The sequence below is a fragment of the Corticium candelabrum genome, chromosome 22, assembly GCF_963422355.1.
Source record: "Corticium candelabrum chromosome 22, ooCorCand1.1, whole genome shotgun sequence".
Taxonomy (NCBI): domain Eukaryota; kingdom Metazoa; phylum Porifera; class Homoscleromorpha; order Homosclerophorida; family Plakinidae; genus Corticium; species Corticium candelabrum.
The window spans coordinates 2,304,758-2,329,567 of NC_085106.1; the positions used below are offsets into that span (position 1 = coordinate 2,304,758).

At 41.5% G+C, this 24,810-nt stretch overlaps 6 protein-coding genes across 7 annotated transcripts in view; 5 read left to right on the forward strand and 1 right to left on the reverse strand.

The window, feature by feature from the left end:
• Positions 1-276: 276 nt before the first annotated feature.
• On the forward strand, positions 277-8,055 carry LOC134197686 (uncharacterized). Its single transcript, XM_062667032.1, has 17 exons — positions 277-342; positions 1,502-1,575; positions 3,165-3,266; positions 3,323-3,421; positions 3,475-3,569; positions 3,925-4,032; positions 4,090-4,224; positions 4,289-4,405; positions 4,470-4,760; positions 4,811-4,955; positions 5,026-6,211; positions 6,284-6,939; positions 7,181-7,239; positions 7,302-7,378; positions 7,603-7,644; positions 7,718-7,759; positions 7,828-8,055. Exons 1-17 carry the CDS (start codon positions 277-279, stop codon positions 7,849-7,851), a joined length of 3,318 nt encoding a protein of 1,105 aa, XP_062523016.1. The 3' UTR covers positions 7,852-8,055.
• Positions 8,056-8,840: 785 nt separating this feature from the next.
• On the forward strand, positions 8,841-11,365 carry LOC134197544 (uncharacterized). The gene is made up of 3 exons (XM_062666889.1): positions 8,841-8,973; positions 10,688-11,005; positions 11,076-11,365. The coding sequence occupies exons 1-3, from the start codon at positions 8,865-8,867 to the stop codon at positions 11,171-11,173; spliced, it is 525 nt and encodes a 174-aa protein (XP_062522873.1). The 5' UTR covers positions 8,841-8,864; the 3' UTR covers positions 11,174-11,365.
• A 603-nt stretch (positions 11,366-11,968) lies between these two features.
• On the forward strand, positions 11,969-13,676 carry LOC134197541 (uncharacterized). 2 transcript variants are annotated; one of them, XM_062666885.1, is made up of 3 exons: positions 11,969-12,006; positions 12,343-13,368; positions 13,439-13,676. In XM_062666885.1, the coding sequence occupies exons 1-3, from the start codon at positions 12,000-12,002 to the stop codon at positions 13,543-13,545; spliced, it is 1,140 nt and encodes a 379-aa protein (XP_062522869.1). In that variant the 5' UTR covers positions 11,969-11,999; the 3' UTR covers positions 13,546-13,676. The 2 variants fall into 2 exon arrangements, with proteins under 2 accessions (XP_062522869.1, XP_062522870.1); XM_062666886.1 differs by having other exon boundaries at positions 13,442-13,676.
• Positions 13,677-13,682: 6 nt separating this feature from the next.
• Positions 13,683-15,629, reverse strand: LOC134197543 (S-adenosylmethionine sensor upstream of mTORC1-like). The gene is made up of 3 exons (XM_062666888.1): positions 15,250-15,629; positions 14,238-14,364; positions 13,683-14,171 (listed from the first exon to the last, which is right to left on the reverse strand). Exons 1-3 carry the CDS (start codon positions 15,627-15,629, stop codon positions 13,683-13,685), a joined length of 996 nt encoding a protein of 331 aa, XP_062522872.1.
• Positions 15,630-15,668: 39 nt separating this feature from the next.
• Positions 15,669-20,642, forward strand: LOC134197239 (potassium voltage-gated channel subfamily H member 2-like). Its single transcript, XM_062666524.1, is given in 8 exon segments — positions 15,669-15,782; positions 15,847-16,080; positions 17,041-17,336; positions 17,396-17,782; positions 18,197-18,593; positions 18,665-19,171; positions 19,642-19,838; positions 19,902-20,642. Coding segments are annotated over 8 exon segments (2,568 nt in total). The 5' UTR covers positions 15,669-15,697; the 3' UTR covers positions 20,367-20,642.
• A 1,220-nt stretch (positions 20,643-21,862) lies between these two features.
• LOC134197216 (uncharacterized) overlaps positions 21,863-24,810 on the forward strand; it is a 7,270-nt gene continuing 4,322 nt past the window's right edge. The window contains exon 1 of the mRNA XM_062666498.1: positions 21,863-22,531. Within this exon, the coding sequence (XP_062522482.1) occupies positions 21,869-22,531 (663 nt within the window). The 5' untranslated portion in view covers positions 21,863-21,868. The remainder of the gene's footprint in view (positions 22,532-24,810) is intronic.

Here is a 24,810-nt window from a genome sequence, read left to right on the forward strand (position 1 = left end):
AATAAATTAGTAATAAATAAATAAATTAGTAATAAATAAATAAATTAGTAATAAATAAATAAATTAGTAATGAATCATGTAAAATGTGTCATTTCAAGTCAACACAAATACAGAACTGTGTTTCTTTAACTAACACGCACATGCGCGTCGTAGAGAAAGTGTTTACGAGGCGACACTATTACGCGTGCGAAGAAATGAAACGAGCTGAGTGCGTCTTCCGTTTGTGCTGACAGAAAGTAACTAGGTGAACTCAAATCTGTTTTTATCGCGCTTCTGATGTGGCTCAGACATGAAGAAAAGGATGAAGTCAGTCTCCAAATCTGTGGTGAGTTGTACGAACAAGTGCGACAATTTTAGCTAATTAAATTTTAGAAATATTCATAATTATAATTGAGACTTGAAAGTTTGTTTGCCATTGTAAACTTTAGCATATACAATCTGTACTAGATCTATCAACGGTTTAACTTAATTAATTAAAGTTATTTTAGTAGCTACACTAGACATTCGAAACGTAAGAGTAGGAGCCGTTACTACATTTTGTGTAATTCATCACACCTTGGGCAGTTATACAGCAAGGTACTTTGCCGTCTTTTACCAAACCAGCCATAGCTAGAGGCGGATAGAGGGGAGGGGTCCTGGGGGTCCGGACTCCTCCTTTTCAAAGACACGCCCACCACAGTAGCAATCTAAATCGAGGGCTTCTATTCCCTAGAAGACGAGTTTTAACCACTGTAACCAAAGTGAACGTACCTTATTGTTTTGATGGATGGTTAATTCGTTCAATTCTAAACTAATATGCCTCTAATTATCTACTGAATTATATTAAAAATTAACCCTAGTACAGATTGAAGTGAGTTTGCTGGTTCCGTAGGTCATAGACAGACATAGCTGCTGCTGGGGCGTGGCTAATGATACAACTGGACCTCCTCTTTCGAAAAATTCTGTATCCGCGCCTGGACCGTCACAGCCTATTTTGTTTTATCATGCTTACACTTCCAACATAGTCTAGAGGTTATTTCTTGGACATCTCTGTTGCAACAGCAATATCTATTCTATGGAACGTATACCCGATGGGTGTACCACAAGTCCCAATTAGGGTGCAGCAACACTAGGTAAGGATGTTATCCATCTATTCATGGCAGTCTAGTTAGTAGATGCATGCAGATGAAGCCCAGCTAATTTTAAAATACACAATTTCTTAAAATGTGACGTACAGTTTTTGCGTCACGATTTACTATCATATCTACTAACTAACTTGCTGAAATTGCAAACCTGTATTAAATGCAGTTTGCTCATTGCCAGAAGCTTAATTAATTAAATACAGAGCTTGGTTTTCGGTTAGAAAAATATTTAATTTTTTCTATTCGTAGAAAATCAAAAACATACAGTACCTACAGTTTAGTCGCAAAGAGAAAGTGTTGTCAAAAAGAATTAGTCTAAATAATTTTATATCTTGATTGACGATTAGATAGTGTGTTTATCCGGGATGTTCGTCACATAGTTATCAGTTAGAATAGACAGGTCTGCAGTGTTTGCGCCTTTCGCTTGTGGAGACGTTCGTGTATATCCTCTGAGGTAAGTACACGTCTCTAGACGAAGCGCATGCTCAATAATATAGCCTTAATTATTAATTATTAAGGCCAAAAGTCATTTTGTGACTACAGCATGCGTAGATACTCTGCAGCGTCAGTAAATCTATTCCTTTTAGTTTGTAGCCTAGATTAGAAAGGGTGTAAACGTGGAGTTTTAGTGGGATGTTATTAGTTTGCACAGACAAGTCTCTACGCCAACTGCTTCTTGTTTCCCGAAAATGTTTCAAACTAGACCGTTGCCCGACACCAATTTCTACCATGATAACTAGTGCAATCGGCTTGAAACATAGACGTCTGCATGCTCAGTGTACATGCAGTACCTGGTAACCGGAAAAGTCTCTGTCGCCTTATTGTTCTAGAAACAATCGATAATGAAGTGCTAATTATCAAAAACAGGATGCAGTAACACCCCCCTTCTATAGAGTGAGTGTCTCGATCATGCTCTCGGACTAAAAGTTTTGAAATCAAGACGTGGCGGTTAATGTTTGAGGTTTTCACAATTTTTGCCTCACGTAGAGCGTAAATTTTAGGTCTTTTTAGGATTGTGAATGTACAAAAATGTATTAGGTGATAGCACTACGAAGTCTGAAGTACGAGTTCCATTTACAATTCTTGCGCGAGTTGTTAACGCACATTGGTAACGTAAATTTGCTCTTCTGTGTAAGTGTTTTTCAACTGATTAACTTTGTGGGGATAGTTGATTCAACATCGTAGTGAAGCATGGTCTCTGCATGCATGCCTCCCATATTTCGAGCTAAGGTGTACACTCTGTTGTCTAATTGAGCTGTCGACGGTTTGCTAGAGTTTTTCTAGATTTTCTGCTATCTGTGATATTGCCTAGTGGGCGATGTTTCTTAATTAAGTCGTGTGACTAGGCGGGGCTAACAGACTGACTGACAATATATCGCTTGATCAGCAGAGTTTGTGTTGATTTAATTCACAATGCACTTGCACTGCCTGCCAAACTCTGATTTAGTCACTCTTCTTTAATTGTGAATGTACATTCTACGTATCCGAGTTATTCTTCTTCGTGGTTTTCGTTCTCACTCAAAGACTCACAATCCAGTGCATGATAAAATTGTAGTAAACTATAGTGGCGTCTACTTTTCTTCATCTTTAGCTTGCAGAATGGCTTTAGCAGTAGTAAATCAAAATTTCAACTTTCACTAGGAATTAGCTTGATGAACGTTCATGCGTTCGACTCATCATTTTCTGTTACTCGTATGATAAGAAAGTTGTCTTCCTACTATAGACCCGTCTACTGGTTTGTATTTGAACTCTATACAGTTGGGCTGAACTAGATTTTTAACTCAATACTGGGAATCCAAGTTTTTAGCAACTGTATCTCAAAGTTTAGCTTTCATTTACCTATAGAGCCACACGGTCGTTGTAATTTAATGCAATATGACCAAACTGGCAGCAGAGCATTGTTAGGTGCATTATTCTTATGCATCTCTGTACATTAATTTGCACCAGTGAAAATGTACTGTCAATATATTATTGTGTGATTAGCAAGTGGAATATGTTTAGTTTATAATGTACCATGTAAACTGCATTTTGCTGTATTTTCAGATCAAGTGAATTCAAGATGGACTATCGATTTAGCTTCGTAGCAGCGATTGTTCTTGCAGCTTGTTTTTTGTCTCAGCCTGGAGCTGGTCCAAATGAATGCCCGTAAGCTATTGCAAAGAATTCTATTCAAACAATCTGCGTAGTGAATATATTTACAGATACCATTACTACAAGAGTGCAACGACTCAAAGGCAAGGAAGTTCAAGGTACAGATATCCGTGTGGATTGTTTGACCTTTTCCGATGTAGAAAAACGAGGTATAACCAATTTGCATCAATTGTTATTTCTATCAAGATAACAGAATTGTTAGATATTACTATTATACTTTCTATTACTCTACCCTAACAACTCGCCAAGATTGTTGTAGCGGATGGAGAAAGAATTCAAACGGACAGTGTATAGATTGTGAGTTTATATGTATACGAATCCGTTATCGTTAGTTTCAGCTACGAGTCTTTGTAACAGTCACATGACCTAACAAGTAAACTCTTGGTAACTTTGACAATTACAGACTATTTTTGCGCTGTTACAGACTTTGTGGTCACGTGAAACAACAGTCGCGTTGTACGATTTTACATAGAATCTAGACAAGTGGCGCGCTTAGAAAGCAAAATGGCGTTTATATTTTGTATTAAAACAATCTTATCGTGCATGGGTTTCAGAAGGCTCATGCATAGTGTTGTGGAAGCGAGGGTGTGTAAAAACAGCTTCAATTACTAGTTTTTGAATAAAGAAATTCTCACTGTGCTTTGTATTACAGCAATATGTAATCCAAGCTGTCAACATGGTGGCACGTGTTATTATCCGAACACGTGCAGATGCAGAGATACCGACGAATTCTATGGAGAAAATCACTACTGCAGTCTCAGTGAGACGGCTGGATGTATTCTCGTTTGTTCTATTTGTAAACGGTATTTCGTTTTAGGATGCCCGTATATTCCCAACTGTAAAATGGAGCAGTGTACGAGTCCTCATAATGGCACGTGTCGGAAATGTCATTCTAATGCCAGTCCGATTTCCATCGCATACGAAATGTCTCCCAACAAAGAGAAATGTGTTTGTAAGTGCATCGTACTTCAATGAGCGCAACTGTCATGTATCACTGCGTGTATTTGTGTCGATAGTTCGCTGTTCTTGGTTGAATAATTGGTGTTGGCCTGGCTATTGTACAGGCAGTGACTACGCTAACGATATGTGCACATGCGCACCAGGCTTCTCTGGAAGTCCAAAATGTTTGCAAGGTCTACAGTACTAACACATGATACAACACACACTTAGAATTGTTACATGAGTTGTTTATTGTAGTTACAAGAACATCTGATGTAGTCGTCTTGAACGTTAGTCTAGAGGACACTGCACGTCGTCGGATTGCCAACTACACGTATTCACAGCAGAAAATTGTGTACACAAATGTGGTACCCAAAAAAGTGATCGTAACACTGAAGACAGAATTCAGTGGTCCGACAATAGGATCAAGAATATTTACAGCTACTCGTTGGAAGACTGACTATAGGAACTATGCGAAACCTCCGTGGATACGTTACTATCGCGTCGGTATTACAAGAACGAATGCTACACTGAATTTGCGTCAAACAGGTTTTCTTCTCTCTTTGTGTCTTGTATGTTCTAAATAACTGTTTTTACAGGCACATATCACTTGATTTCGCAACATAATTTGCTGTGCCAGCACGTCGGCAAGCGTGTTGATTTGTCAAAGAACGCACCTTCTTCTCCGGTGGACTGCACGCTCACAGTCGATCTCTCACGACGTACATTTAGTCACAACGAAAGGTTTATATTATAACAGTGTTAATTAATTGAACACAATTTATGCTAGAAGCGTTCTTAATGTATTGTGTAGACTGAATGTTGATATTAACATTGAGAACGGCGGATATCTCGTCATTGCCAACATGAGCGTCTTTTGGCAACCCCCAGCAACGCATTTCTACTCTGGAACTACTACACGGGTTACTGCTTCTTTTGTATTTGACCATGTTGCTCCTGTTCATTGCAGCGTGGACAACAGCATCGACTGTCCTGCCGGTATTACGTCTTCCAGTATGCTTTCGGTCAATTCGCCGGTCACAAGACAAAGTACAGTAACGATCACGTGGGACGGATGGTATGATACGGTGGGTGGATCAGGAATTAGTGCATACACGTTGGAGATTTACGAGATGGAAAGCAGAGGAGATTCTTTATCCGAAAAAGCTTCTTCACTAGATCGGCAAAGATTTGCTGCACAAGAAAAGAGTTACTCATTGCAATTGAGAGGGTCGTCTCTCATCTCTATTGTTCTCTACGTGCACGACGTTGCAGGTAACTACAGAATCGCAAGACGGTTTGTACTCTACGACGAGTCATCGACGGTGAAGGTTGATTCTAGTAATCCATTATCTCTTCCACGTTCTGTAAATACAGGTCACACTCTGTGGAAGACTGTAAACAAAGATCAACTGTTATGTGACTGGACTGGGCACTTCTACAACTCACTTGTAGGGAAAGATCCTTTGCTCGATCGAATTTCTCCTTTCAGAACAAATATTGACAAAAACTACGATCAACCGGCAACAGGAACTTTAGATTTAAGCGGCACGATCAACTATGCCGGTATAGTCAATTACAAGTATGCCATTTCATACGGTCTTAGTCCTCAAGTACCCGGAGACTCCACATTTCGTAATGTACCGACACGAGCCACCGGTTTAGACTTGTGGCAACACTACACCATCTCTACCAGCACAAACGACGGAAATCACATCACAGTGTGGGTAAAGGCGGTCGACATTTGGGGAAACAGTGAGACTGACAATATCGTAATTAACGTTGATTTTTCAGTACCGTTTATCTCTGATGTGGAGTTGACACGCGATAGAGAAACGGGATTGACTTTACACGGTTCTACAAAACTGCGTACAATAAAAATCGCTTTTAATGCAGAAGATCCTCAAAGCGGAATTCTAAGTGCTTTCTGGACATTGGGAGAGACCCGGGGAGGCAGCCAAATGGGACAAGGTCGTATAATCACCAGAGCCAAATCACAGGTTTGTTATTTAGTTATAGTATACTATACCCACATATTTATAATCATATATTCTCGTTTGTATTTTTATTAGTCTGAATGTGACTCATCCAACTGTACATGTACTCCACTACTCGTCTGCAGTTATTTCTCATACAATCTAGAATTACATCCGGAACAATCTGTGCGTGAATCTGACCAACACGCTCGTACTTACTATCTCACTATCAACGCCACAAACGACGCTCAATTGTCTTCATCACACCAACTTGCTATTACTGTAGACGGCAGTCCTCCACTAGCAGGACATGTGATCAATGGAATATCAAGACAGGATATCGACAGTCAGCAGAGTAACATCATTCGTGCACATTGGCAAGGGTTCAGTGATCCAGACAGTGGAATCCATCATTACAAATACGCTATTGAAACCACTTGCTTGTCAAAAGAACAGATCACTTCAGGCAAGATGAAAATCTACAGAACAAGCAATCAGTATATTGATCCGATTACTGTTAACACCAGTGGCACATATTACGTGTCCGTCGTAGCCTACAACAATGCATTAGAACCGTCAGACGTTATATGCTCGGATGGAGTAACGGTGGACGACACACCACCAGCGCAAGTCACTAACATTGTTTGGATAAGTGTGGTTGTATTGACAATCGTTGTGGCAGTACTTGTTGTGTGGCTCGTTTGGAAGAAGAAACAACGGAACTCGCACACCAAAAGATCAAAAAATAACAAGTTCGCATCTGTCGTATCTAATACTATTAGTTAATAATATGCATTTAATAATAGATATATTTGTAATCGTCAACTGTGGTCTAGATGTTTGATGTCATGCATGGGTCGTGGTTTTTTGTTTGTTTTAGTATTGGACAGCGTTCGTGTCTGTCCATTTGTCAGTCTGCTGTAGTCGAATCTCGATCAGTGTAACTGTCTTGCGTTGTGAAAATAACATTAACTACTGTTGTTTTGTCTACAGCAGTGAGCCCCATAGTCATTACACCGTTGGTCAACATGCAACTGAATCGTATCAAAATGGTGTGCTCAAGCTACGATTAATTTCATTTACTATGTTGCTCTTATGCATTATTATTATCTAGTTGCTATGAGTACGTTTGAAAACAGACACGTCGAGCAATCTAGTAAAGAACAAAGAGACTACGCAAACTCTCGACAGGTCGACTCGGTGAATGTTGTTACCGGAGGCCCGGATATCCGGGCTAAGGGTACAGTAGTCTGGTTAATTAAAAGTGGTTTTCATTATTTAACTGTTGCACTTGTCGCACGGGACGGTTACAAGCCGCCATCGAAGATCAGTGGCGACAATAGAGTTCGAAATCAGACTTTAGCTTTTTAAATTAATTAAATAATTATTTGTGAGTAATTTTGTTTGTGACTTAGGGAGAAGACTCTCTATATGAGTCGATAGAGGAGATCGTAAAGGTTCACAACAGTCACTGTTTACTTCTTGTTACATATCCCGTACGTAACACTTTGCTCTACACTCTATCGACAGGTACCTGGTGGTGGCCCCAATTCTTCGGAGGAACCTGAACAAGTAGGATGATTTTGATGTCAAAAAAGAATTTACAGTACTATTCAAAGATTTGTCTGATTTATGTTTAGTACATGACGATGACACCGAGTTGAGTAACTCTACGGTAGCCATTTTGGGACGAGATAGATTCCTAAAGCAGAGTCTTGTTTGGTTTTCGTTACCTAACTGATTGTCACTTGAATGGGTGACATTGCTGGGATTGTTTCTATTAGTTTTTAGTTCACAATCAGACTAACCCATTCGCGAATAGTTCAACTAGCTCATTCGCTAATGGTTCAAACAAACTGCATAGTAGACATGGTTCGTACGTGTCTAGTATTGTATGCAAGCAAGCACGGCAGAACCTACTGTCTATTCCCCATAAGTTTGAACTTTGAAAATCATCAATATCTCCACTGTTTTTTGGACTTCGCGATGATCTCGGTATCGTTAGAAACCGCCGGGTCTGGCATTTCTGTTTATTAAATTATCTAAGCCCTTTCTACAACGAAATGGAAGGATAATACTTCTGCATATCAAAGTTAAACGGGTGGAGCAATGGTTATTATCCAATTATCTTGTAAGACCAAAGGATGGGCAACTGGAACCATTTAATTAAGATAATGGTGTAACATGGTCCAACTGGAGCAGCTCCTAGTGCTTTAATGAGCACACCTGGTGTGACCTCTACTTCATTACTCACTTCCGAGTTCACACTTACGGGGACTAGACAGTACGTGTACAGCTAAGAGGGGTCATGCACACACAGTACGTGAGTGACCTTCTTGATTTCCGTAGTTTATTGTGGCTAATACTCACTCAAGTAAAACTGTAAAGATTGCTTTCATCATGTTTAATATTGATTAGACACTGATATTTAGCTTAATGGTTTTAGTATTAATTGATGTTAGAATCTCTTGAAGTACGGTAGATCTTTCGCAGACTCTACAATGTTAGCAGCAATACTCTCAATATCTTTTAGTTAGCTAATTAGACAGAAACGTGTCAAGGCCATACAAGAGTGTTAGAATTAATTAGGTTCGTTACCCGCTTTGCAGCTCAAGATCTACTGCGAAGAGTCTAGCGTGCGTTAGTAGCTCAGTGCATTGTTTCGCGATCAGAACTTATGTCTAGCGATCCTAACAAGAAGAAGAAAAGGAAAGGTCTATTCCAGAGGTGGAGAAAAGGCAAACAAAGCAAACATCGTAAGGAAGAGAGCCTTCAAGAGTCGAAAGGTCTGGTAATTACACATGACACATAGCAGCAGGCCAGGCCGTGTGTTTCCTACATTCTACAGGAATAATTCGAGTCATAATTAGTTCGATTTCCTCTAGAGGAGCCATTTTCCTTTTTACATCCGGTTGTGGTCACGTGAGTATACATTGTACGGTATCTTTTACTCTACCTACGCCTTCATGTGGTAGCTACATAGACTGTCCGGAAAAAGGTGAGTAGTTGTCTACGCAGATTTTGGCTTTACCGTGCGTTTTTGTATGTCACTGACAGTGACTAGAGACTAGAGACACCCTTCAATGGAGGTGGGTAAACCACAAGCAGACCAAGTGTGGAAATCTAACACTGTGTTGTGCTCATACTATGTCATAATGTACAGCACAAGTTTGGTTTAACTGTGTGTGTACACTGAGGTTGTGCGTAGGCATTTTAGCCTCAAACTTTTTACAGAGGCTCTTTGTTAATATCAACTTGAAAGACTGCTGCTTGGACTAGTCACGTGTCCAGACCAACTAAGTTTTATAATTAACAAAAACTATCAGACTCTCTAAGCAACTCATCGGTCTATGATTACCTGTACTATCAAATTTCTGTGGACGTGCAAAAAAGAGCTAGACCACATAGCCTTTCTTCTGCCACCCAATTTTCAACTGCGCCCACTTTTTCAACCAAGGCGACTCACCCCTACTAAAAGTAGTCAGCCACTGGTGTGTTTACACTAGAGGGTAATGATGATAGTATCATTACTGTCCATCAGTGTTATGCCCCTAATCATGATGACTAGACTAAATGGCATTTTGGTGTTTTTTTATAGAAACAGCTCAAATGCCATTAGTGGTCAGGTACTGTATGTGCTTGCCTGTAAAAGCTGTCTTGCGAGAGAATTGTGAATACAGTGTCATTATCCATGCTATATTGTTTGCCTTGGGGACCCACTATGTTCTAATTGGTGTAAACATAACTGCTGCTAACTTTAGCATTCTAATGTCTAGCATTAATGGAATGTAATACAAGTAGTCAAAAGCAACAGTGGTTGCTGAAAAACCAGTGGTTGTCATGCACTGTTCACACGTTTCTGTTTCTGCTGGGGATGCAATTAGGTGGTGCAGCTACAGTACTACATTGTACAGAATATCGGCGGGTATTGTAGAACTAGTTACGCCCTCCCTACAAACGAAACGGAAGTATAATACTTATGCATATCAAAGACAAACGGGTGGAGCAATGGTTGTCATCCAATTATCTTGTAAGACCAACGGATCAGCAGCTGGAACCATTTGAGATAATTGGTGTAACATGAGCACCTAGTGCTCTAATGAGCACACCTGGTGTGACCTCTACTTCATTACTCACTTCCCAGTTCAAGCTTACGGGGAATAGATAGTAGTAACTGAAGCTGTGTTTACACCCTCACTTCCGTAGCTAAGATGTATCTAAAATGTATCTAAAATGTATCTAAAATCGTACTAAGCAAGTTACACAACCAACCCCGTTCCTGTGGATATTCTTTGTTACAAGCATCTAGGGCGTGCCACTTGCAGGTACAGCATTATTGGAGTGAGCAGGATTGATGGGCTTGTTTTATTTAGATAACTAACCCCAGATTAACTGGTGCTCTCGAATGATACGGGAATCAACTACTTCCTAATTATTTTTCCCATGGTTTCTACATTCTTTGAACGGATTTTAGTATTTCCTGGGTTTTCTTTGTTGCAGGCACATCTGTGGAAGAGCATCAGAATCCTTTATTGACATCAGAGGTTGGTACCTCTCCAAGCCTACTAGTAAAGAGACGAACACTACAAGCATTGGCATTAGAACTACATTCAGAAGAGGGAGATCTACAAAAGTCAAGCATGAGTGATGTATCAAGTGCAGGTGCTCTGACATCTCCATCCCCGACTCTCGCTAAACTTTCTCAAGAGGAGAAGAAACTGCGTCTTCATGCATCAGCACTGAAGGCAAGAGAAAGAATACAGAAACGTCGAGAAAGAGCAATTGCTCAAAATTTAGGGAAGTCGTTAGGAGAGACAGGTAAGCAATCTTGTTTTCCCAACAACACAATTTGTGCCTGGGTGGTGATTGTTGGTCTGTGGTGACTCAGGAAGTGAAGGAGAAAAATTGCCATTGGTTCAGGGCAGTGGTGGTGAACAGTCTCAAACTGAGAAATCACGTTGCTGTGGTTGTTGTTGCATTTCGTGATCGATTCATTTGCTACAACAGAAACAGAAAGTGACAATAAACTATTTTGTAACCCGCACTATTGTCAGTCATACGAGGTATTCCATATATTTAGTTTGATCAATTGAAGTTTCTCATTTGCATGGTAGCTGCGGCTACACCATCAGGTGTATTTGCAATGCACGCGCATCTATTATAATATAGTATGAAGAATTAATGAAAGAGTGATGTCTAGCGTCTTGTTTGCCAGATATATTATTTCCACTGAATTGCTTGCAGTGTACATACAGTGGTTGTCATGCACTCAGGCAAGACATATTTTAGTTGTGTTATAGAGTGTAGCTGATAATATCCAACTTTGTTTCCATACACCTAAAACTTGCAATTGAGGCCTCTTCAACCACAATTAATATAGCTGGTCAAACTGGCACGTTTCTTTGTATTAATGGTACATTGTAGGATGTAGTTTGCATTGTTGTTTGGGGTTGTCGTTTGCTTAGAACAACTGTTTGGACTTGACATTCCAAAGGAGTATGAAGTTGCAAGGAATGTGAATCTTTACACACACACACACACACACACACACACACACACACACACACACACACACACACACACACACACACACACACACACACACACAAACACACACACACGCACGCACGCACGCACGCACACACACACACAGTTACCCGGTAGTCATAATTAATTATTAATTAAAACTGAAGCGTCGCGACAGCAACATCTTATCTAGCAGTCGATTCACGTAGAGTCACAGACTCACCACCAGCATCTCGTGGGAGAACTGTCACATCCGGGGTACTCTCTACTCACAAACAGGAACATCATGTCAGGTACGGTGAGCAGACAATTAGTAGTCATAGTAGACAGTAGTTTTGGAGTCCATAATAAGGCATAGAAATGATTGAGGGAGCTGCATGGGGCAACGATCAGGGAAACACATTTGCTGTAACTGTCTGTAAGGCTAAAAACGTCTAATTTGTGACCAAAACTGACTTACAAATACGTAATCGATGAAAAACACAGTACAACAGACTTACTTATACAACCGGTCGAAATAGGATGTGCTGCTTGTGGTAAACGCCACACTAGTGGGTGGGCATGCACACAAGATGGGCGTGTACGTAGGCCATGTGCTGCTTATATTTACAGTTGTTTGGTGATTTCAGAAACTGCAGACGTAAAGACGGAAGGAGAGGAGCACGGGGAAACGCAGCAAGCTGAAGAGAAGCCAGTAGAGTGTATTCAACCTGGAGATGGTGACCTTAGTCTGGGATGGGACACGTTAAAGTCGGTCGATACGGCGGATTTGAAGAAGGAAGGCGAATCTGACCAAGAGCAGACGGGAAGTGAGAATGCTAAAGAAGAGACACAACAGGAAGGCACACCCAGTCTAGGATGGGATACATTGAAGTCTGTTGATATGGAGGCTGATTTGAAGAAAGAAGAGGAAGAGCAACAGAAAAAAGAACTAGAAACAGAGCAGAAAGAAGAGCAAGAAAAGAAGAGAGAGGAAGAAGAGAAAAAGAGAAAGGAAGAGGAACAACATAGAAAGGAAGAAGAAGAAAGGAAAATGAGAGAAGAGGAACAGAGAAAGAGAGAAGAAGAGGAAAGGATAAAGAAGGAAGAACAGAAAAAGGAAGAACAGGAGGAAATGAAAAAGAGGCAAGAGGAAGAACAAAGAAAGAGGGAAAAAGAGGAACAGAAAAAGAGGAAAAAAGAGGAACAGAGAAAGAGGAATCAAGAGGAACAGAGAAAGAGAGTAGAAGAGGAACAGAGGAAGAGGGAGCAAGAGGAACAGCGAAAGAGAGCAGAAGAAGAACAGACAAAGAGGGAAGAAGAGGAACAGAGAAAGAGAGCAGAAGAAGAACAGAGGAAGAGGGAAGAAGAGGAACAGAGAAAGAGAGCAGAAGAGGAACAGAAAAAGAGGGAAGAAGAGGAACAGAGAAAGAGAGCAGGAGAAGAACAGAGGAAGAGGGAAGAAGAGGAACAGAGAAAGAGAGCAGAAGAGGAACAAAGAAAGCGGGAACAAGAGGAACAGGCAAAGACGGCCGAGGAAGAAAGGAGGAAGAGGGAAGAAGAAGAAAGGAAGCGGGATAATGAGGCTAGACCGGAAGAAGAACAGAGAACTGCACAAGAGGCAAGAGAAGCAGAGGCACGTGAACAGAGCAGAAGGACCAACAAACAAACTAGAGGTACATACTTTCCAACTATTATAAACTCCACAATCTTACTGTACTAATACATGTATGGTATATGGTGAAGCAGAAGAAGAAACAGGCGATTCAGAGACGTCCTTGTTGCTTGGTCAAACCAGCCAAGAAAACAACAAGGGAAATCAAGGTATGTGCGACTGTTGTACTATTCTCTGAATACTTGAGAAAGCAATGAAACTTGATGGATTTTGTGTGTTGATTTTAGTTTTGCTCCAACATTCTATATTTTTAGTACGCTATTTTAGTATACCATGCAAATGAGTCTTCAATATGAGTGTTCGTTCTTATCTGTGCTACTCAACTTTTGTTTTCTTTGCCGGGTGGCCTTGACATTCTCGTTCCAATGAATTGAACTCTTGTGGTATAGTCAGCGACATAGGGCCTTCCCGTATTGGTTCGTGCCCCATGGGCACATCCAGCTTCCTAAATGCCATGCAGTGAGCATGGTCGTGTTTTGCATATCGCCACCTTTTGAAACCAATAGACTCAATGGCAGCCTTCCATCGTTTCATCATGGGCACATTTCGGTTTTGATGCTTTGAGTCGGGAGTAATGACGATTAGCAGACCATTGGTCTTGAGAAGTTTGTGAGACTTTGTACAGCACATCCATCGCTGATGAGGCGATGGCAAGTAGGATAGCAGTAAGCAAAACACTACAATATCAAAATAATGTTGTGGGAAAGAGACAATCGGTGTCGACAGCGACTCGGTATCAAACGTGCTGCCTTCAGACAAGGGATCAGACACTTGCAAGCTCAGTATGTCTCCACATAAAACACTCTGAAGAGGAAGTTAGTTATGTGATTGTGTGGTACCACTGTGCGTATCTTTATATGACTTTCCTACTTTGTCAGCCGGGTTGATATCAATTGCTATCACATTGAGTTCCTTGCTGTAGGATGAAAATGGATTATAGCAACTACCGACATCAAGAAGACAGAGTTTGTCCGTGTGATCACAGCAGTTGACCGGTCTATAAACACGATGCTATTTAAGTACACACAGCTGCACACACACACACACACACACACACACACACACACACACACACACACACACACACACACACACACACACACACATGAGTGACACCAGTTCAGCCAGTATTTGTTTGTCATTAGACATCATAGTAAACAGGATTACACATTGCACTTCATGCACTAATCACACATACCTATCATTCTCACTAGAAACTGAAGGTCAAATCTCACATGTGCAATAGAGAGCAAACAATATAAGTCACCAACCAAAACACTACAATGCAGTTTTGTGCCCATATGACTTCACACATATTAATTAACTGAATTAAATTAATTTGACAATCACAACAAAGACTGAGTTTCCAGCAAGTCCAAGTACATTAACGACAGACTAAAAAGAGACAATTACTGCATTGGTCTCAGATGTATCATATCACAATAACACTAAAGTACATTAATTGTTATTATTATTGTTGTTTTTCTTTATCATACTTTACATATGTTTTTATTTTATTTTCTATGCAGAAACTTCCCACCTCAGTGAGAAAGTCTAATTAGGAAGCTATCTTTTAAAATATTTGTAGTCTATCTAAAATCATTTCGCTGTTACAATGTAAATACAAATACAAATGCATGTCCAACGACTACCTGATAGCTGCTCATGTAAACTCTGCTTTTAATCTATTAATAATTATTAATTATTAATAAATTAACTTTTTTATTAATAATTATTAATTATTAATAATTAATTATTATTAAATTAAATTTTTTATTTAATAATTATTAATAATTAATTATGAATTATTAATACATTAAATTTGCTACTAAATTTACTATCTGCAGTTTATAGACTACTATTAAATAAATGTTGTGCAAACTTGCTGGGCATTTCCAGATCAGGACAATCGACACATGCTCCGTTGCTAGAAACTGAGCCTTCCGATTTGTGTTGCCTTTCTTCGTATGCTATTCGTCTCTTGTCTTTCTCGAGTGCTCGTTGAAGTCCTCCACGTCTGAAATATTCTCTCGTTGTATCGATACACCATGTTATTCTCTCATTAGCAGCAGACTGTTGCCAATGTTGAGTAGCCAATTCTTTCATCGCATCGCGGTACTTTGTTAGCATTTCCTCATCTCTGCAATGCTCTTTCCATGCGTCCTCCGCGCACGTCGCCTCAGCATTTTCCCTCAAACTCGCGTGAACAGACTGGATTATTGCAACCAGGTCTTTCCTATCATGACCGACGTCACTAGCCATTTTGGGAGTTTAGTTGCGCGAAGGTCTGGACGCGCGAGGTTTTCTCTAACACCGTTTGGCTGATTCTGATGAAAAGGCATATTCGACGACTACGAGCGCCTCACACGCCGGCTATCGATTTAGACGACATTATCAAAGACCTCAATTCTAAGGGTAAATCCTACTAGAGAGTTTCTCCTGACAGTCGCTCGTTTGTAAACGGTTTTTAACGCGATAGGTGAGAACTTTGTATTAGCAAACGTGCGAGAGAAGCATCAGCAAGCCATCGTCTACACTAACGACGGTTTTTGCTCATTGACTGGATACCTTCGCAGTGAGGTGGTGAGACAAGATGCCGCCTGTGAGTTCCTGACTGGCCCGCTGACCAACGAGCAGACGCTTCATGATCTGAAGCACGCCGTCAGCCATAGGAAAGAGTTTGTGGACGATATCTTGCTTTATAGAGCTGATGGTGAGTACGATACTGGGTTTGTAGTGGTAATTAAAAAATTGTTGTCATTGTGTCTGTTGTTTGGTTGGTGCCTGTACTGGTACTGTTGGAGTCTCAGGCTACATTGCCATGATCTATAGAGATATCGTGACTTTTAAATTAAGAGTACAATGTGACTAAAGTGTTCAACGTAAAGTGTGCATGCATCATTTATTGAAGGTCACTATTTAAAGTTTATTGTGTGTGTGTGTGTGTGTTTGTGTGTGTGTGTGTGTGTGTGTGTGTGTGTGTGTGTGTGTGTGTGTGTGTGTGTGTGTGTGTGTGTGTGTTTTACGTCAGCTGTCATCATATGGATTTCTGGCTCAATAGGGAGATGAATCAATGGGTGTAATATATTACAATTTTGAACATTTCTATAACGGAACGATAACAACTATGAAACTGGATAGGCAAGGCTACTCACAGTAGAATTAAATAAACAGCCATTGTGCAGTGTGATCCCTTGGCTTGTGTGTAATATAACCATTTTATGACTTGATTTACAGATGGCCTTTGATTACTTCAGCGAATTTGTAGGAATGCAAGACGACCAACAGAGTTATTAATACGGTTACAACTAGACTAGATTGTTAGAGATTTGGAATCTTTTATGAAGTACCTAGTTTAGACGTTCTATGCTCTCATATTTACGGAGAGAGATTACATCACGATTGAAAACATACCCTATTCAGGCAAACGGTTTACAAAAATTTAGCAACCGTACAATGCAATCATCTCTACATCCGTTTTTGTCGGTTGCTTACGTTTTAATGTTATCACTCAACGTGGATGGTAATTATGACGGTGATCATGTACAATGAATACGATCAGTTATTATTCATATACGTTAGTATGATTTGTTGTATGTGACAGTAAGATTAAGAGTCGTGAGTTTTGTGTGTCTGTGGAAATGATTAGTGCACGGAAGTATGTACCTTTTAGGTTCATACTTTTGGAGTAAAGTCGAGGTGTCGCCGATTCGTGACCAATTGTCTCACCACGTCATCTTTCTGATCGTTTCGCATCGGGACATCACGGTGAGCAAGATGCATAAACGATGTCCGAGTACGATATCGATGTCAAGCTACAGACTAGTGTGGGATCAATCAGACAACAGCTTACCTCGACAGCCGACACTCCACGGTCCCGACGGCGTCGTCATGACACCCGACTCAGTGATACTCAACGAGCTACTCGACAAGGAGCAACGACACACAGTAAAAGAGAAATTTATGAACGTGAGTGTGGCTGCACATCGATCGACTATGTCCATGGTTACATCATTGTGTTTCTTCAGGCGATCTCCTTGCATCGAGAAGTATTACCGGAATACAGAGACGAGGTTCCTAATAGAGGTCGCTTTATTATATTGCACTATAGTCTGATTCGAGAATTGTGGGATTGGCTTATCATCTTTCTTTGCATCTATGCGGCGATTGTTATTCCATACAACATCACGTTTAATTCGGAGGGCATTCTTGTGTTTGATCTACTGATCGATGCGATATTTTTTGTTGATATTGTTTTGAATTTCCGGACGACGTACACGACAGAGTCGGGAAAACTTGTGGTGAATCCGAAGAGGATCGCTGTCACTTACCTGAAAACGTGGTTCGTCGTTGATTGTATTTCGTTTCTTCCGTTGGAGCTTTACTTTGTTGTTGTCGGCAAGGATGATAGTTTGGTGAGTTAGAGGGATAGTGATGTGTGTGTGTGTGTGTGTGTGTGTGTGTGTGTGTGTGTGTGTGTGTGTGTGTGTGCATGCGTGCATGCGTGTGTGCCTGTGCGTGTGTGTGTCTTTTTGTCTGTCTGTCTGTGTTTGTGTGTCTGTGTTTGTCTGTCTGTGTGTCGTGTCTGTCTGTCTGTCTGTTTGTCTCTCTGTCTTTCTATCTGTCTGTGTGTTCATGTGTCTGTGTCACGTGTGTGTCTGTCTGAGTGTCTGTCTGTCTGTCTGTCTGTCTGTCCATCCATCCGTTCGTGTGTGTGTGTGTGTGTGTGTGTGTGTGTGTGTGTGTGTGTGTGTGTGTGTGTGTGTGTGTGTGTGCGAGTGCATGCATATGTGTATGATTTCTTATTTCAATGTGTTGACATCGAATAGGCTTACCTCATTCACGCACCCAAAATCCTACGACTCTCTCATTTGCTTCGTGTCGTCCACAAGCTTGTGTGGAGGGACCGCTACATGTTTGGAATCTCCGTCCTTGTCATTCTCATGGTATTCTACAGTCTCATATCGCATTGGCTTGCATGCATCTGGGTAGCAATTGGACGCCTCGGCGGTCACTACAGTTGGTTCTACCTCCTTGCCAACACAACCGGCGACTATTTCTATTACAACAACAACGGGACACTAGAAGGAGGTCCCAGCGACGAGTCTATATACCTCAGCGCGCTCTATTTCACAGTGACAAGTCTTACAACAGTTGGGTTTGGAAACATAGCGGCTAACACAGTGAGAGAGAAGGCATTTGCAGTGTTCATCATGATCATCGGAGGTAAAGAGATACATTCCAATTACAGCCCGACGGTCTGTTAATTACTTAGTGATTTGTGTTTATGTTTGTAGCTCTATTTCATGCGATCATATTTGGAAACATTACGGCGATCATCGCGAATCTGTATGCTCACTCATCGAAGTACCGATCGCGTTACAGCGATCTCCACGAGTACATTCGTATGCACGAGATCAAGGATCCGCTCAAGCAGCGTCTCTTAGATCACTTTCACGCCGTGTGGCTCCACAAACGAGGCATCGAGACTAGGTTACCTACCCCTGTTATTCACAGTCGATCTCGTCCACAGGTTTTTGTTATGTTTTAGGTGTTTCGTGATTTTCCGGAAGAACTACAGGCCGATGTGTGTATGCACCTCCATAGGACTCTATTGTCAACTAATCCCGCGTTTGCTAAAGCTAGTCCTGGCTGTTTGCGGAAGCTGAGTCTCAAGCTGAAGTTTATGCACTCGGCACCTGGAGAGTATATCGCGCATCAAGGCGATCCGCTGAACAAACTATTCTTTGTCTGCTCCGGATCGCTCGAAGTCTTGGTGCATAACGAAGTTATGGCGATTCTAGGTGATTGTGTGTGTCTGTGTGTGTGTGTGTGTCTGTGTGTGTGTGTGTGTGTGTGTGTGTGTGTGTGTGTGTGAGAGAGAGAGAGAGAGAGAGAGAGAGAGAGAGTGTGTGTGTGTGTGTGTGTGTGTGTGTGTGTGTGTGTGTGTGTGTGTGTGTGTGTGTGTATGTGTGTCTGTGTGTGTGTGTGTGTGTGTGTGTGTGTGTGTGTGTGTGTGTGTGTGTCTGTGTGTGTGTCTGTGTCTGTGTCTGTATCTGTGTGTCTATCTGTGTGTGTGTGTGTGTGTGTGCGTGTGTGTCTGTGTCTGTGTCTGTGTCTGTGTCTGTGTGTCTGTGTCTGTGTCTGTGTCTGTGTCTGTGTCTGTGTGTGTGTGTGTGTGTGTGTGTGTCTGTGTTTGTGTGTGTGCGTGCACGCACTTTGTGTGTCTGTGTGCATGTGTGCGTGCGTGTGTGCTATCTGTTTGTATTTAAAGGAGCTGGTGACGCGTTCGGCCAGGACTTCTACAACAATCTAGTTCTAAGCAAAACTGTTGCCGACGTCCGCGTATTGAGCTACTGCGATCTACAATACATCCACAGAAACGACCTAATAGAGACATTTCAATTATATCCCAACTTTGGACCCGAATTCTCAGCAAACATTGACATCAGTTATGACCTACGCATGAACGTGAGTCAAACAATCCCTACAGTATATACTACACTTATATTCAATACACAAATGATTGATTAGGTAAGACAACGGAAGAATCGTGTGAGTCGTATGAGGCCAGGAAGTCCATACAAACGACAGCTACAAACGATTGAAGAAACAATAGACGATACGTCTTGTTCTCAAGAATCTACCGAACAGGACGGTCAACGGTATCCTCGAGTGACCTTCCAGATAGGTGACACATCCGGAGATATTACTCCAGATCCGAGCAATCCGTTGATTAATGCCACAAGATCAAACTCGATATTTTCGCAAGATACTCAGAGTAATGGCATTGAGGGTTACGACTCAGGTCTGCCTTCCGAGGGTCATCTTACTCGAAGTCAGAATTTGGAATTTTGTAAGAGAGAGTTGGATATCGAAGGACACGTCAGTCGGATAGAAACTCGGATGGCAAGACTTGAAGTCGGGTTGAACAAGATCATCAAACTTGTGGAGCGACCGGGAAGTTTCGTGTCTATGACAGCAGAAACGAGTGTATGAGAGAAATGGCTGGTTGGTTGATGATGACTGCGCTCTGTGAGTGGTACATCAAACAGTTTGGCTATAATCAGAGCTACATTTACGAGAGATGTGAACACAAGTAGTAATATACAGTAATGAAACCTATATGAGTACAGGTGACTGACTAGTTTTCATTATTGTGAGGTGGAGATACTGTGCCACTTCTTTACACTTGTCAATAACGACAGTGAATAAGGGACAGCAGTAATTGTTTAAAGAATCTTCTTTCTTGATCTTTGAATTGCATTGCTTCTCTGCAAGAAACGCCCTGCACTGTGATTGCGACTGTGTGACTGTGTTGTAGACAAGGCAGGGACAATGCTTGTATGTCCAAACAATCATCAGTCCAGTGAAGTCTGACAGTGTCTGTCAAGTCTGACAGTATCTGCAGTCAAGTTCTGACAGTATCTGCAGTCAGTCTAGTCTGACCGTGTCAGTCCAGTCTGAGCGTGTCAGTCCAGTCTGAGCGTGTCAGTCCAGTCTGAGCGTGTCAGTCCAGTCTGAGCGTGTCAGTCCAGTCTGAGCGTGTCAGTCCAGTCTGACCGTGTCAGTCAAGTCGTCAGTCAAGTCTGACCGTGTCAGTCAAGTCTGACCGTGTCAGTCAAGTCTGACCGTGTCAGTCCAGTCTGACCGTGTCAGTCCAGTCTGACCATGTCAGTCAAGTCGTCAGTCAAGTCTGAGCGTGTCAGTCCAGTCTGACCGTGTCAGTCAAGTCGTCAGTCAAGTCTGACCGTGTCAGTCCAGTCTGACCATGTCAGTCAAGTCTGAGCGTGTCAGTCAAGTCTGACCGTGTCAGTCCAGTCTGACCGTGTCAGTCCAGTCTGACCGTGTCAGTCCAGTCTGACCGTGTCAGTCCAGTCTGACCGTGTCAGTCCAGTCTGACCGTGTCAGTCCAGTCTGACCGTGTCAGTCCAGTCTGACCGTGTCAGTCAAGTCTGAGCGTGTCAGTTCAGTCTGAGCGTGTCAGTCCAGTCTGAGCTTGTCAGTCCAGTCTGACCGTGTCAGTCAAGTCTGATCGTGTCAGTCCAGTCTGACCATGTCAGTCAAGTCGTCAGTCCAGTCTGACCGTGTCAGTCCAGTCTGACCGGGTCAGTCAAGTCGTCAGTCAAGTCTGACCGTGTCAGTCAAATATTGTAAGGTACATCAACTATATAGATATAAACGTATGAACTTCTAGAATAACATTAGCAAATCATGGAATATGGTGCCCTATCCGTGTGCCAAAACGAAGTATTGATTGAGCAATAATATTCAGAATTAAAATAATGCTACAAAGTTGTAGCAGAGTTAGTGAGCAACTTTATAAAGAAAGATGAGTCTAGATACCGGCAAATTTCTACATCCCCGTATGTACACGTCTAACAAAAGCCACTAAAGTTTAGTAATGCGTGTCTTAGAATGCACTTTGTATTACTTTGTAACGCAGTGCTAAACTTTAAAGTAGCAGATACTCTGTAATTAAATCTTAGTACTCTATCACCATGACAACGGCAACTCTAAGTCACGTGTGCGCATATCTTGTACATACTAACGGTCTGGGTCACCGAGGCTTGGCAATGGATGATGGTGCTCATCCCTTTCATCCGCCTACCGTTTTTGCACATCAACGTCTTTCTCAGCTCACACCAACTCACCAGTCCATTCCTCATCACGTCAGTTTGTCACACATTGCGCCCGACAAAGCAAACGAAATCCGCTGTGCGGTGACCGGCGCTCTCGCACACAACAAACAGAGCGGCCTCTTCTGCTTCGAGCAGATAGTCGAGACGACGTTCGTTCTGCCGTGGGATTTGTCACCGCTCGTGCAGCCGGAGCGTCTGAGCGTTCAACTGAGAGACGAAATCAGAGGCAAACTGCTCGACGACGAGACTGCCGTTCATTTGGAGTCGTCGGGAGCTCTGAATTGGAATCTGAATGCGGTCTGGCAGTATGAGAACGATAGGGGAGAGTGGGAGACGTACGACGGTCGTGTGTGTCAGGAGTTAGAGAAGGGATATGCGACTGCGGCTGTCGGGCCGGTGATGGTCGAGTCGTTGACGGAGACGGTGCAGGTTGACTTTGTGCGGCGCGTTCTGACGTCAGTTGTCAATGGAAGCAGTCGAGCGATTCGAAGACTGGCTTGTGCTCCACTGATGCCAATGAAGGTAAAGCCTAGGGCAATTAGCTACGCCCCATAGGAGCTAAATCTCTAGATGAACTATGGAACCAGCAAACTCACTTCAATCTCAGTGTCTATTAGGGTTATATATATATATATATATATATATATATATATATATATATATATATATATATATATATATATTCCAGGCCTTATTGGTTGAGAACAGGGATGTTATGAGGGAGATGAGGTGCAATGGTTTTACTGAAAGCCGTCCTGGTGATATTTTTCACCCTGATTTCTTGGAGGGTCGACCTGCCTATTTTGACGTAACAGTTAGAAACTCTTTGCAGCCGTTATATATGACAAAATCAGCTGTAAGGGCTGGAGCCGCAGTAGAGGCAGGTGAAGAGCAAAAGCATATTCGCCATGAAGACAGAGTTCCCGCAGCTGGTGGTCTCTTTTACCCCTTAGTGGGCGAGACCTTGGGGCTCTGGTCATTATTTAGCATCAAAACTCTGAAAGCTATTGCTTCCAAAACCTCAGCAGTCGGTGGCCTTAAATTCCACCAGGCTTTCCAAAATATGATGCAGCAACTTTTTATTCAATTATGGAAACATAACTCGAGAATAATTCATAAGAGAATTCAGCTTGAAGTACAGGATGTTGATAGTTGGGATATACCTAGTGTAATGTAAGACTTGTTGGTTTGGGGATGTTTGGGGGATTGTTTGGGGATTGTTTGATTTTGAAAAAAATATATATGTATAATATATATATATATATATATATATATATATATATATATATATATATATATATATATGCCAACTTTGGCAGGGGACAGGTAGTTGTTCTCTGCAATCAATAAATATATACATAACACAATAAGCAACATTGCGGTTGTGGCAGGCGTGTTGTTGAAGAGGAAAGGTCATGACCCCCAGGACGCCTCCCCTTTATCCGCCTATGTAGTACTTGTACTGCAGGGAAACCTTGCAGTACAATGTACTAGTGGGAGTGTACATCCTACAAATTGAATGAAAATAGACAAATGTAAAGAGGCTACTTATTCTGGTTATGGACAAAAACTTACAGATAGGTATTCGGATGGTTGGTGTTGTTACTGGGGCAACGGAGCCAATTGGCTCTATAGTATGCAAGAATCCTTGGGCTCCAGAAGGCTCCCAAGTTCACAGTGAAAATAAAAATCTAATGTGTCTCTGTGCTGGAGCCCAGTCTCTGTCAATGACATAAGCATGTCAGAGACTGGACTTAGGATCCTGCCAGTACGAGAATTGTGCTATCAATGATCTGTCTATACAAGGCTACACGGAAGATGACGGCTGAGGGTACCATTGCAGCATGTGTATTTTACAGTATGCCAGTTGTGAGCAGATCAAGCTGACCCTACTATAGTAGTGCGCAGCAAGCCTCTGGGTGTCCAAGGCTTTGGCTCCAGCAGAGCCGTGTGTGTGTGTGTATATATATATATATATATATATATATATATATATATATATATATATATATATATATATATATATATATATATATATATATATATATATACGACTCTGGGCTCCAGGTTCAGGGCAGCAACACCCAAACACCTGCAACCCTGTAGACTGACATGTGCTCCACTGATGCTAATGAAAGTAAGAGCATGTTAAAAAAGGAAACGACAGCAAGGAACCCATGGTTGATGGAAGCAGTTCAAAAGTGGAGCAGTCTAACGCACGTTAAAGGGGCATAATTACAAACAACTGGCTAAATTAATTAATTAATAATTAAAAGGACTTGCACTACCAGGAAGGAACACAGAAACACTATTAGGTAAATCCTAAATATATTATTTTATTTTATCAGGTATCTAAGACCGGAAGTATGTGGCAATAGATAGCCGACTAAAGTTGAAATTTGAAAAGTGGGACGGCCATGGCTGCTGTGGCTCCGTCAGCCCTATACTGGGAGTCAGTGATCTGACACATTTAACTACAAATGTTCAATTTCATTGCACATTTGCACTTTGAATGCAAGAGGGTCTCGAGTTCCAGTAGCTGTTTTCACCACTAGAGCGGAGTCAGTTGTCAGAGTTCAAGTTGAAATGGAGGACCAGACCTTTACTAATCACTGACTTTCTCTTGCTACCTTGTCGCCCACATTCAGTTGTAGACCCATGCTTAGCTAAGTGCTCGCACAACCATTTGTCAATTTATAATAATTTAATTAAAATTTTATAACTATTTATTATTTAATTTAGAAATAATTTAAAAATTTAGTATTTGGTTTTTGGGGATTACATGATCGACTTGTAATTCA